This window comes from Natator depressus, chromosome 13 (genome assembly GCF_965152275.1).
Source record: "Natator depressus isolate rNatDep1 chromosome 13, rNatDep2.hap1, whole genome shotgun sequence".
NCBI classification, from domain to species: Eukaryota; Metazoa; Chordata; order Testudines; family Cheloniidae; genus Natator; species Natator depressus.
Window position 1 is genome coordinate 17,374,993 of NC_134246.1, and position 12,930 is coordinate 17,387,922.

The 12,930-nt window shown below is 50.7% G+C and overlaps 1 protein-coding gene across 1 annotated transcript in view; it reads right to left on the reverse strand.

Moving 5' to 3' along the window:
• LOC141997308 (somatomedin-B and thrombospondin type-1 domain-containing protein-like) overlaps positions 1 to 10,145 on the reverse strand; it is a 28,951-nt gene extending 18,806 nt beyond the window's left edge. The window contains exon 1 of the mRNA XM_074969618.1: positions 9,896 to 10,145. Within this exon, the coding sequence (XP_074825719.1) occupies positions 9,896 to 10,127 (232 nt within the window). The 5' untranslated portion in view covers positions 10,128 to 10,145. The remainder of the gene's footprint in view (positions 1 to 9,895) is intronic.
• Between the last annotated feature and the right edge of the window lie 2,785 nt (positions 10,146 to 12,930).

Here is a 12,930-nt window from a genome sequence, read left to right on the forward strand (position 1 = left end):
CATATGTGGCCTCTCAGTCCTTGTCCTCAAAGGAAATCTGTGCAGCACCTTCAAAAGACAGGCCTGGGAGCATAAATTCATGACTTTGTTAGACACTAAAAATCATGGTCTTAATAAAGACACTGGATTTATGACAGGTTTCAGAGTAGCAGCCGTGTTAGTCTGTATCCGCAAAAAGAACAGGATGACTTGTGGCACCTTTCAGAGTAACAGCCGTGTTAGTCTGTATTCGCAAAAAGAAAAGGAGTACTTGTGGCACCTTAGAGACTAACCAATTTATTCGAGCATAAGCTTTCGTGAGCTACAGCTCACTTCATCGGATGCACCTTAGAGACTAACAAATTTATTTGAGCATAAGCTTTCGTGAGCTACAGCTCACTTCATCGGATGCATAGAATGGAACATATAGTAAGAAGATTTTATATACACATATATATATATATATACACACCCACCCACAGAGAGAGAGAGAGAGAGAGAGAGAGAGAGAGAGAACACGAAAAGGTGGAGTAAGAGGCTAATTAAATAAGATGAGCTATTATCAGCAGGAGAAAAAAAAACTTTTGTAGTGATAATCAAGATGGCCCATTTAAACAGTTGACAAGAAGGTATGAGGACACCACTTTCTACAAGCCATTACCCCTCTGAACCCACTGAGGGTTACCAAAATAAACTACAGTATTTGCTCAAGAAACTCCCTGAAAAAGCACAAGAACAAATCCGCACAGTCTCTATTCAAACCCAAGTTAATGGTATCTAGTTTGTATATTAATTCAAGCTCAGCAGTCAGATTTATGACTCATTATAGCAATCTCTAACCCACTAACCCTCTGTGTTATCCTATGACTGCAGAGGTGTTAACTGCCCACTTCAGTTTGAATGGTCTCTTACATGCTAACTTCTTATGCTAAACAAGCCATTCCACCTTCCATTTAGGGTGACTCAACGTGTCAACTTTCCCAGACCTGAAGAAGAGCTCTGAGCAGCTTGAAAGCTGGCCTCTTTCACCAACAGAAATTGGTCCAATTAAAAAAAATAATAATAAGTCATCCACCTTCTCTCTCTAATTATGTTTTTGGTAACTCCAATACCTGGCATACAATTGGGAAGAAAGCTCTCCTGGTTAATAATTCTACCCCCGGCCTCTTCAACTGAGGGCTGAGAAATCTTCCACTTCAGTTACTAGTCTTCCAAGGAGGCCTTCAGAGAAGACATGACTTGATATATCTAAGCTAAGAAAAGCAAGATTTTTTTTTCTTAAAAGGGAGGGGGAGTGAGGGGTTTTTTTGTTTTGTTGTCCCCCCCCCCCCCCCGCAGTCCCTTTAACCAAGGAAATCAGCAGCAGGTCTACCCTTAAAATCCTGCAATGGTGCAGCTGCACTGCTATGGCACTTTAATGAAGATGCTCTAAACCCATGGAGAGAGCATCTCCCATCATCTTAGTTAATCTACCTCCACGAGAGGCAGTCGCTATGCTGGTGGAAGCAGCTCTCCTGCTGACACAGTGCTGTCTACACCAGTGCTTAGGTCGGTATAACTACGTTGCTTAGGAGGGTGGATTATCCACAGCCTGAGTGACATAGTTCTACCGAAGTAATTCTGAAGTGTAGACCCGGGCTCAGAAAACCTATGCTAACACACACACACACAAAAAAAACAATGATCTCTTTGAACAGCATCCCACCCCCATTGTATTTATTGTGTTTTTGATTTAATCTACAACATAAACTGTCGGACATGGATAGCCTTATTTGCCATGCACAGCTATAGCACTATAGCAGTGAACAAGAGCTTGATCCCTTTAGGCGGTTATCTCTAGATGTGTTCTTAGAGGTTTATTCACTGTTCCAGCCAGCCAGCTTGTCAGATGATTTCCATCCTGCAGCAGCACTGACAGATGAGCTGTATATTTTGTGGTCTTCCCCTCACTCTCAGAAATTGCTCCTTTACCTAAACTGCAAGCTCTTAAGGACAGGGACTGGCACTGTGTTACATGTCTGAAATGGCTAGTCCAATGGCACTGGGGCCTCTCAGCACTACTCTAAAATAATATTTGACTGCTGTGGTCAGCGCAGGTGCTGGAGAAAGATACCTCTGAGAGGCAGTTCCTAAAACCTAGCAGCCCTGTGTTGAGTCCAAACCAACATTGCTCATGTGGGTGGTGGAGCCTCCTCTCCCCTCCCCTCCCCTCATACATCGAATGGTACATAAGAAGTGATCTTCCAAGCACACTTTGTGACTCTCTAGACTAGAGCAGCTTCTTCTAGCAGGCAAGAAAAGAAAAATACCCACCCTGTCTGCATTTGCTGGGTAAGTGATAGCAGAACTTTTCCAAGACACGGGGGAGGGATAGCTCAGTGGTTTGAGCATTGGCCTGCTAAACCAAGGGTTGAGAGTTCAATCCTTGAGGGGGCCATTTAGGGATCTGGGGCAAAAATTGGGGATTGGTCCTGCTTTGAGCAGGGGGTTGGACTAGATGACCTCCTGAGGTCCCTGCCAACCCTGTATGTCCATGACACAACTACAGCAGTTAACAGTGCCAGTGCTACCCTAGGGCACCATTTCTCAAATGCAGCCACCAGGAGGTTTCCCTGTGGCCATGGCACCCTCCTGGGCAGCGATGGGGGAGGAAGCATCCGTCCCTCGCCTTCCTCCCTGCTCCTGGATGCGCTGCCCTGCACCGCCTCTCTGGAGACACAATGCTGAAGGAGCAAGGGGAGCTCTCTAACGGGGGGTTGGGGTTCAGCCCTGCGGTCGTTGGGCAGCAGGGACTTCGGGAGCTTGGCTGCCGACCAGGGCTCCAGCCCTGGGGCTTTAAGTGCCAACACAGGGTTCAGGCCAAGGGATTTCCAGTGCTGACCCCCAACTCTGGCCACGCGGCCCCAGCCTTCGGCCATGGGGCTTCAGGCTCCAACCCCTGGCTGCGTGGTGGCAGGCTCTGACCGCACAGCGCACCAACCCCTGGCCACGCGCTCTGACCCACTAACCCTGGCAGCTGACCCAGGGCGCTGGTCCTGGATGCAGTGATAAGCTGCCAAAATCTTAACAGCAGCTTCCCTCCTCACCCCACGAGGGGGTCGTTGCCCACCCCTGCCCCCTGGGACTCCTGCCCCATCCAACCCCCGCCCCGTGTTCCTTGACCCCTCCCCCCGGACCCCTGCCCCATCCACCCCCCTCCCTTGTCCCCTGACTGCCCCCAGAACCGGGCAGAAGGGTCTCGTGGGCCACCGTAGTGGGTGCCCACCCCACCCTTAAGGGCCAGAGGCACCTGCCGGGGGGCGAGGTGGGGAGTCCCGGTGGCGCTTACCTGGGACAGCTCCCAGGAAGCATCCAGCAGGTCCCTCTGGCTCCTAAGGGCAGGGGAGCGTAGCTGGGGGGGAGCAGGGGGAGCAGCCACTCCCCTCACTGATCACATCAAAATTGGCACCTTAGGCGCCGACTCCCTGGGTGCTCTGGGGCTGGAGCACCCACCGGCAGCTCCCACCCCCGGCCCCAGCTCACCTCCGCTCCGCCTCCACCTCCTCCCCTGAACGCACTGCCCCGCTCTGCTTCTCCGCCCCCCCGCCCCCCCCCCAGCTTCCCGCAAATCAGCTGTTGGGCAGGAAGCCGGGGAGGGCTGAGAAGCAGGCCTCGGCTTCCCGCTCAGGCCGAGGGTGGCGGAGGTGAGCTGGGGCGGGGAGAAGTTCCCCTGCGCACCCCCCCTGCAAGGGTTACCTGCTGCGGCGCGGGCGGCCCTCCTCGCGCCCCCCAGCCCCAGCTCACCTCCGCCTCCCTGGGCCTGAGCAGGAAGCCGCCGCCTGCTTCTGAGCCCGCCCCAGCTTCCCGCGCGAACAGCTGATTCGCGGGAAGCCAGGCAGAGTGGGGGCGGAGAAGCAGAGCGGGGCGGAGCGTTCAGGGGAGGAGGCGGAGGCAGAGGCAGAGGCGAGCTGGGGCCGGGGGTGGGGAGCTGCCGGTGGGCGCTCTGCACCCACCAAATTTTTCCCTTGGGTGCTCCAAGGTTGGAGCACCCGTGGAGTCGGCGCCTAAGGTGCCACTTTTGGCCAGTTAAATTTAGAAGCCCTTTTAGAACTGGTTGTCCCTCGCGGAACAACCGGTTCTAAAAGGGCTTCTAAATTTAACAACCAGTTCTAGCAAACCGGCTCCAGCTCCCCACTGCCTGAATGCCAACCCTGAACTCTGGTGAGTGCCGGCCCTGGGCACCAACGCTGACCCCTGCCCCCAGCCGAGCAGCAGCAGGTGCCGACCCCAAGTGCAAATTCCCACCCCAGCAGCAGCTGCCGATCCTGGGTTGTGTGCTTTGACCGCCCACCCTGGCTGCTGGCCATGGACGCCGATCCTGGATGCCAGCTCCAGGTGCAGATCTCCGGTGCCGGCTGTGAACTCCAGCGGGTGCTGGCCCTGGAAACCGACCCTTGGCCCCAGTTGCAGGGCAGCAGGCTCCGGTAGGTGCCAGCCCCAGACACCAACCTCTGGCCCCAGTCATGCGGCAGCAGGCGCAGACCCCAAGCGCCGGCCCTGGGGGCCAAGCCCCGGCCATGTGGCAGCGGGCACGGTTGGGGTCTGCGCCTGCTGCAGGTGCTGGAATGCTGCAGGTGGCCCAGGGCACCATCAGTCCTGACCACGTGGTGGTGGCACCCCTCATCTAGTGCCTCATGCCCCACCCCTCCATCCAGGTTTCAATTTGCCAGGACTTGCTCTGAAGTGAGATCTTAAAAAACAAAACAAAAAAAAAGATACAAATATCACTTTTCACAGCTCAGTTAGCAGCCCAATGCCACCTGCCTTCAGAGCTGGGCACCCGCCAGCAGCCACCCAGCTTGACCCCAACACCTTTCCTTACAAATTAAGGACTGCCCCCGATTACTACTATTTCCCACTGCCTCCCGGGCTCCCCACCCACCACCCCATCACCTATGGGCCCTACTGCCTCCCCCCACATTGTCCCAAGCTCCCTTCCGCAGCCTCACACCCCAGACCTGCCCCATTCCTTGCCTCTTGTCCATGGTGTTCCCCGCACCATGGCAGGACCATGGGCAGTTGTCCACATTGCCCACCCACAAGGCCCTGTTTGGTCCTGGTTAAATCCACACCGCCCTGCTCCCCCAAATACAGAAGTCAAAATATTCCTATGCACCAGAGCACCCAAACAATCACTGAGATGTAAAGGTTTAAAGTTGCCTTGTAAATGCCATAAATCATAATGCAGACCCATTCCCTTCTAAATATTACTACAGTGCAGGCAGAGTTGTATTACATAGATTAGGTTTCCTTTCAAATCACAAAAAACATATTCACACGGTGTTTACAACTCCCACTACTGTAGCACCATAAGCAGCCATTGTTCAACCTCATCGTGGACAAGATCAAGGTGCGGTGTTTGAGTAGGCTGAAATTGTTTGTGGCGGAAGGCAAAAGAGTTAGAGACAACAAATGGATATCAGAAAGTTTTTCAAAAAAGAAATCAGTGCCAGATAGTGCCCCTGAATGCGATACAGAGATGGTCCCACAGCAGTCACCTCCTGCTAAGAAAAGCAGAACATGGAAGGAAGAAAAACAAACATTTCAAGACCCGCGGGAAATCGCAGTTTCTTGGAATCAGATTGCTTCAGAAACACATTTCCAAGCAAGTTTGTAAGAGAGATTCATCAAGTAAAAATTTATGCACTGCAACATCACTATACCACTCATGCAGGAGTACTTGAACAGAATTACCACAACGAGTTTCAGAGGCGCAAGCTGTTACATGATGCAAAAACAGAGTTCAAAAGACAACAGCGGCGGCTCAAAGATTTTTTGAATACAGCTACTTTTAAAGTTGTACTACTTTTGGGGAAAGCAAGGAAACCATTCAGCGATGGAGAACTCCTGAAGAAAATTGTTCCGGTCGTAGAACCAGAAAATAAGCTTTTCAGAGAGACACCACTGACTGAGCAATGCCACATTACAGAGCAGCACAAGAGATCTGACGAATTTTCTACAAAAAGAAATAGCTGGAAAAGTCGCAGCAAGCCCTTTCTACAGTCTGTGCTTGGATGAGAGCCTTGATGTCATGAGGAATCCCAAGGTAATCGTATGCGTTTGCTATCTGGACTGTGATCGCCATGGTCTTTCTGAAGGTGTTTTAGGTCAGGTGAGCCTCAGAGATAGGCCTACTGGCAAACACATTTTTAAATGTGTTCAGGCGAGAATGCAGGAGTGCCATGTTAGCTTTGACCCTCTCTGCAGTTTGACAGCTGATGGGGCAGCAGCTATGCAAAGTGCACGAGTAGGGGTGCTGAACTGCTTCCAAGCAAGGTGCACTCAAACTTTTTTGGTTCACTGTTTTGCCCATCAAGTAGTACTTGCCCACAAGGCTTCAAGGAAAAGTATGGAGGAGGTTGAATCCATAGTGAAAAAAATGTATCAATGCTGTCAACTCCAGCAGTGTCAATAAAGGGAGATTCGCAACTCTGTGTGAAATGGGCTGAGAGACCCACAAGGTGCTGCTGAATTACAACCCAGTTCACTGGCTTAGTTTTAATGACCATGTACAGAGGCTGTTTGAGCTCTGGGAAGAGCTCGTTGAGGTTTTGAATAAAGTTTCACCAGAACTGTCCCAAAAAACAACATGGTTGCCTGCTCTTTTTGAAAGAGTTTTTACCAAAGCTTGCTTCCTTGAACCGGGAGCCTCAGAAACCTCAGCTAACAATATTTGATAGCACTGAGGCAATTAATACATTTAGAATGACAATCATTGACATCGTCCAGCACCTACAAGAGGAACGGGACTTTTCAGGGGTTTTGTTTGTTTTTTAAAAAACAAGCTTAGTCAATTTCTCAGCTGTCAGGATGAGAATGTGGAGCAAAAAGTCGGCTTAGCTGTAACCGAATACCTGAGTATCCTCTCAGAGGATCTTGAAAATCATTTCAGGGAGGGAAACTTTTTCCATCAGTACACCTTTGTGACTGACCCATTTAACAACTCTGGTTCATCTTTTCAGGCTGCAAACAAACTGCTTTTCAAGACAGATTAGCTTCCTTTGACTCTTTGGATTTAAGGAATCTCAAGTTCCTCATGCTGAAAATGTGCAATGATTCAAGAATGAAAATATACTTCAGTAAGCCTGGTGTTACAATACAGGAGTTCTGGAATAAGGTATACTTTGTAGGACACCTACAAGCCGCTAGTTAAAGTTGCTTTGCTTGTCCCTGTTTTCTACTACTGTGCTGTGTGAAAGGGTATTCAGTGCACTTCATTTCCTGAAAAACAAGTACCAAAACTGCCTCACTGATGCTAACCTTGAAGCTTCTCTTCTAATTTCACAGGAGACCCAACATCCTGCAGATTTTCCTCTCAAAGAGCTTCTGAGTTTTTGAAAGTAATCTGATCCACACAATGGATGTGGTAAAACCCAGAACTATTATTGTCACACACAATATAATAGGATTATGTTTGTTGTTATTATTATCAGTATTACTAGATTGGATTGATATGTTTGTCTTTCTGAAATAAAAAATTTGGACCTATTTGGAGATATGTTTTTTCATTATTATTTGGACTTCTATTATGTCAAAGCATTTTTAAATTTACTACAAAATTGTTGTACAACCACTTTTACCAAAAAAACCAAAAGAAACAATAATAAAAAAGGTTTCAGAGTAATAATAATAATAAAAAAGACAAGAACGTGCAAGGCACCTTATTTGTGTTTCTATTCTGTTAGGTCCAGTAAAGAATAGAGATAACTGTGCATTATTTTTATTATTGAGTCTGCAAAAAAAAAATCTTACATAAATAAATTACAATGATTTGGATGTATATATGTGCATCTTACTTTATTCACTTTAGGAAAAATAAATAATTTTAGGGAGAAGTGTCAGTGCGGCCACCAGCAAGAGTTGGTAAGAACTTTGTGAGAAATTGTGAGAACCCCTGCTCTAGGGCATGGTCACTGGGAATCATGATGTGTCTGTACTTCAAACACTCCCCACATGTGAAACAGTTCGATTCCAGTGGGCCTGTGTCCACATCACTAAAAGCCATCCTGAAGTCTAGCACCAACAGGACGGACCCCCTCATTGGCAGCCTCAGCCCAGAGGAACCAAGTCAGAAAAGTGACTGAGCTCTTCTCTCATCCCTGGAGTTAACCACTCCAGGTCAGGGCTGAGACAATGAAGGTGTCGTTTGCACTGCTGTAATCTATGCTGTGCATGTTGGGTATATAGGAGTTTTCAGTCTCCAGAACTGCCAACCCAGCCCCTTTCACCAACACTAAATTCAATTTAAAGCGATTAAATGAAGTCATTTCCCACAGGGAACTTTCCCTCATAAAGTAGTGCTCCCAAAAGATCACGGAAATGTTTGCGTGAGGCAAAAACTTTGTTAGGGCAGAGCCAAATGGAGGAAGAATATGGAGCTCATGACTAGGCCTCTTCAGAATACCATCTGTGTGTGCATCGGACTCTGAGGAAAATGCTTGTGGGAAACAGGCAGGTGATTACACCCGTCTCTGGAAAAAGTTACCTCCCTGATTAAAGATTTGCACTTTGCTCTAAAGCATTTTACTGCTTGCTCCACCCCCCTGCTGTTCTGAACTGCACATCAATATGTAAACACAGCTGCTCATGGACTGGGGCTCAGGGTCCAGCCAGCTCAAATCCCAGCCCGAACCCAGACCAGACACTTACAGAGTTTGAGAGCATTCTGACTTCTGGGGAGCTGTAGCGATTGACAACAGCAGAGGCTCTGGTCCTAGAGTTAGCAATTCATTAATGAGAGGAAAGCTGGTCTTGTGATTTAAGCACAGGACTGGGACTCGAGAGATCTGGGTTCTTTCCCCATTTCTGTTACAGACTTCCTATGTGACCTTGGGCAAGTCATTTAAGCTTGGGCCTCAGTTTCCCTCTCTGCAAAATGGAGCTGTTACTTCCTTATTCCACAGAGGTTTCTGAAGCGTAATTAATACTTGTAGAGGTGCTCAAATACTATGGTGATACACCCATCATTAAAATAATAAACCTCGCCTAAGTAGCCCCATGACATCCTGAAGGTTAGTTAACCCTAACCTTACATGCAAACCATAAACTTCTCATCAAACTGCTGCCTCAAAACGGTTTACCTACTCTTGTTACAAGTAATGCCCTGGGTTCCTATAACTGGAGATGACAGAAAACCAGTCTGTGTACGGTGTGCATTTGTGATGGCCTGTTTCGGGGTTTCTCCTGCACAGCCAGTTCCCTCTGTTGTTGGGGTGGGAGGTTACACACAGTAACGGGGAGGAGGGGGTGCTTTTGAAAACAGACGCACATTAGGGTCACACACGATACTGAAACGGAAAGGGAACTCGGGGCAGGTGTGGGATCTGAAACTGCTCTTGGGCCATTTTTTTAAAACGGACTAGATTTCTTTCCAGTTGATGGTGCCCCTTAAACTCCCTTGGTTATTTCTAAACACCAGAAAAGGGGGTGGGGGGTGCTAAGGGAGACGACAAGGAGTTTATCCCAGAAGAGGCATTGCCCAGGCTGTTACTGATTTCTCAGATCAGACCAGGAGCTGCCCAGCAGCACAAACCCTAGTCAGTAAAATCTAGGGCAAAACAACAAATATTGAACCAAACCCGGATATTGAGCCTGAGGCTGCTGGCACCTCTTCCTGGCCCCCCACAGGCACTGGGAGGGAGGGGCTTCCAGGAGACACGTGGGTGCTCACTGCCTCGCCTTGGACCAACGAGCAGATGGCACCTCCCCATGGCACCTATGGGTGCCAGGGCAGCACCTTCAAAGTGACTTACGGGTGCTGAGTGCTCAGCCCCACCCCGCGGCACCTGGGGGTGCTCGGCTCCTCTCCGGGCCAGCCCCGCAGGCAGCCGCCCGGCCCGGCCCCTCTGGCCGCACGCCGCAGCGGGCGCTCACCCACCTGGGCAGGCCTGCGGGTAGTCGTGGCAGCAGTCCATGGTGCGGGGACACGCCTGGTCGCAGTAGCAGGCGCCGTGGGATCGGTCCGGTCTCCAGCCGCTGCTGACACAAGCCAGGTCCCTGCCCCGGCAGCAGCGCCCCAGCTCGGCGCAGCCGGCCTCCGAGCTGGGCGCCAGAAGGAGCAACAGCAGCGCGGCCGCCGCCGCCGCCAGCCAGCCGGGGCCCCGAGCCATCGCCGCGCCCGGCTCGGGGCGAGGGCAGCAACGGCAAAGCCGGCCGCAGCCGCGCCCAGCCCCAGTCGGGGCGGGCCGGGCCGGGCAGGCACCGCCTGGGGAGCCCGGCAGCCGCCGCCGCAGGGGCGCGGTGCCCAGGTGCTGCGGAGCCGGTAGTGCCGGCGGCTGCTCAGCTCATCGTCCCCGCAACGGGCTGCGCTTTAGGGAGGGGGCGAATCCCGGGGCTCCCTCACCCCCAGCCCAGCTCCCGCGATGTAAAGGAACGAGGTGCCTGCCCTGCTGCCAAGTTCTGACACACCGGCGAGCCCCCCGTGCTCGGCGCTGGCGCCCCTTGGACACACGTGCCCAGGCTCCGGCTCACACTGTGGCTGAGTTTCATCCACACAGTCCCCCTCAACGCTCGGCAGGGCGGAGGGCGGGGCTGTGGGGCTCATTTCATTCACCTTCCCTCCCCCGGTCCCGGCTTTCCTGCTCTCCTCAGCCCTTGACAGCAAAGAGTAGCGCTGAAACTGCCTCTGAAGAGCCCCACACCCCTAATGAGGGTCACGTAGCACCGGGTTTCCTTTGGCCGGGGTGGGCAAAGTTTTTGGCCAGAGATCCACATCTAGATATGGAAATTGTATGGTGGAACATGAATGTTCACAAAATTGGGGGCTAGGGTGAGGGCTCTGGTTGAGGGTGCGGGCTAAGGGCTGGGGATGAGGGGTTGGGGTGCAGGAGGTTGCTCTGGGCTGGGACCGAGGGTGGGAGGGGGATCAGGCTGGGGCAGGGGGTTGGGGCATGGGAGGGTGTCAGGTGCAGGCTCCGGGAAGTGCTTACCTCAAGCAGCTCCCAGAAGCAGCGGCATGTCCCTCCTCCAGCTCCTTCACAGAGGCACGGACAGGTGTGTCTGTACGCTGCCCTGTCCGCAGGTGCTGCCCCTGAAGTTCCCATTGGCCGTAGTTCCAATACCACTCCTTGGCTGGAGCACCAGTGCAGGGCAAGCCCCAGACCCTGCTCCCTGGCGGGAGCTCAAGGGCCAGATTAAAATGTCTGGAGGACTGGATGTGGCCCCGGGGCCTTAGTGTGCCGATTCCTGCCTTAGGCCGATGGGAGTCACTGCACTAGGACAGAGACTGCCTTTGTGTGGGCAATGTCTAGTGCAGTGAGGCCCAGGTTTTGGTTGGGGGGACCCTACACACTATGGCGATACAACCAGATAATAAACCCTGCCAGTATTCTAATCTATTGTAACACTCCAGAGATCGTCAGCTAGCAATGGTGATGTTACGTCATATTATTATTTGTTATCTGTATGGCATAGCACCTGGGAGCCCTAGTCATGGACCAGGGAGCTGGCCAAACACAGAACCAAAAGACAGTCCCTGCCCCAGTCTCAGGTTTTCAGTGCCTCAGTCCATTGCTATAGACCACAACAGTATTTTTATTAGGCTGATTCTTTGCTATAACATACTTATATCTGTCCTTGATGTTAATACACTTTGTATTGACTTTAACCTCACAGTGGCTTTTTGAAACTTAAAGGGTAAGACATGTATACGTTGGCTGCCAGCTGTTAGCCAGCTCAAGCCCCAAAAAAGGGACACAAAGAATACTACCAAAAAACATTAAAAAGACACTAATTTTTTCAGATATAACTCCAGCAAATCCAGGATGCCACTATAACCTGAGGCTGCACCATTCTCACTACAGCAGCCTGTAATAAACATGACCCAGCTGTCTACCCTGCCTCACTGCAACAACTTTACTATGAATGTTTTGCTAGCTTTCAGGTGCTGGAGGCTTAAAGACATTAGAGCAACCCCTGTGCATTATTTAGCTATTCACTGGGGATCAGGTGGTTTTACTGTAGCTTTTTAGCAAAGGAACTGGCTTTACATATTGATCACAACAGATGTTATTACTTGCTGTGTGCTGAGCAGGGGTTTGCAAAACCCACCCACTGACTAGTTACAAGGGATTAGACTAGAGTTCTAATGGTGGTCAGAGGAATAAAGTTGCTACTTAAGAGAGGCTGCACTGGAGACATGGAAAATATTATTACAGAGGAGACTGTGAGGTTCTGAGCACTTGGCAGTTCAGGGGCCCTAGCCCCTCCCAGGAGCAGGCCTTCTGAAAGAATAAAAAATAAAAGAAACGCTATCTTCCATGTATGGCCATGTGTGGCTGTGACAAAGGAATGCGGGGAAGCCAAGGAGTTGGGAAAATAAGAGGCAGCGTGGTCTAAGGCTCACAGAAAGAGACCAGGAATTTAGGACTCGAGCTCTAATTCCTCCCTTTGTCACTGACTCACTTTGTGACCATGGGTAAGTCATTTAATCACTCCATACCTCCATTTACTCATCTGTAGGCCTTACCTAATCAATCAACATAAAGCCAGAGGTCCTCAGTGGTCTTGTGCATATTATGCAGAGTGGCATCAATGGAGAATAATTCTAAGGGATTTCCTCTGTCTCAGGCACTAATGCTGCTGTCTCTTCAGTGCTCCTACTCCCCATCACACTGGGGCACAGGGGACACATTCACACTGCACTGCTACTAAAGCTCTCCTCCTGTTCAACCATTGGTCTCAAGAACACTCTGTCCTAGCACTGTCACTGTTCAGCTAACAAAAGCCATAAGTAAGACAGGCTCCACTTACTGTTTCGACACGCAGCACCAAAAGCAAAGCGCAGCCCGCTGGATTAGCAGAAGCTTGTTCCACAGGCAACAGAGCAAAAATTTAGTTTTATACAGCTATGGGACCCAAACCAAAACCTCAGACTTCGAGGAAATTCAGATCAGGATCCAGACTTTGCGGTAG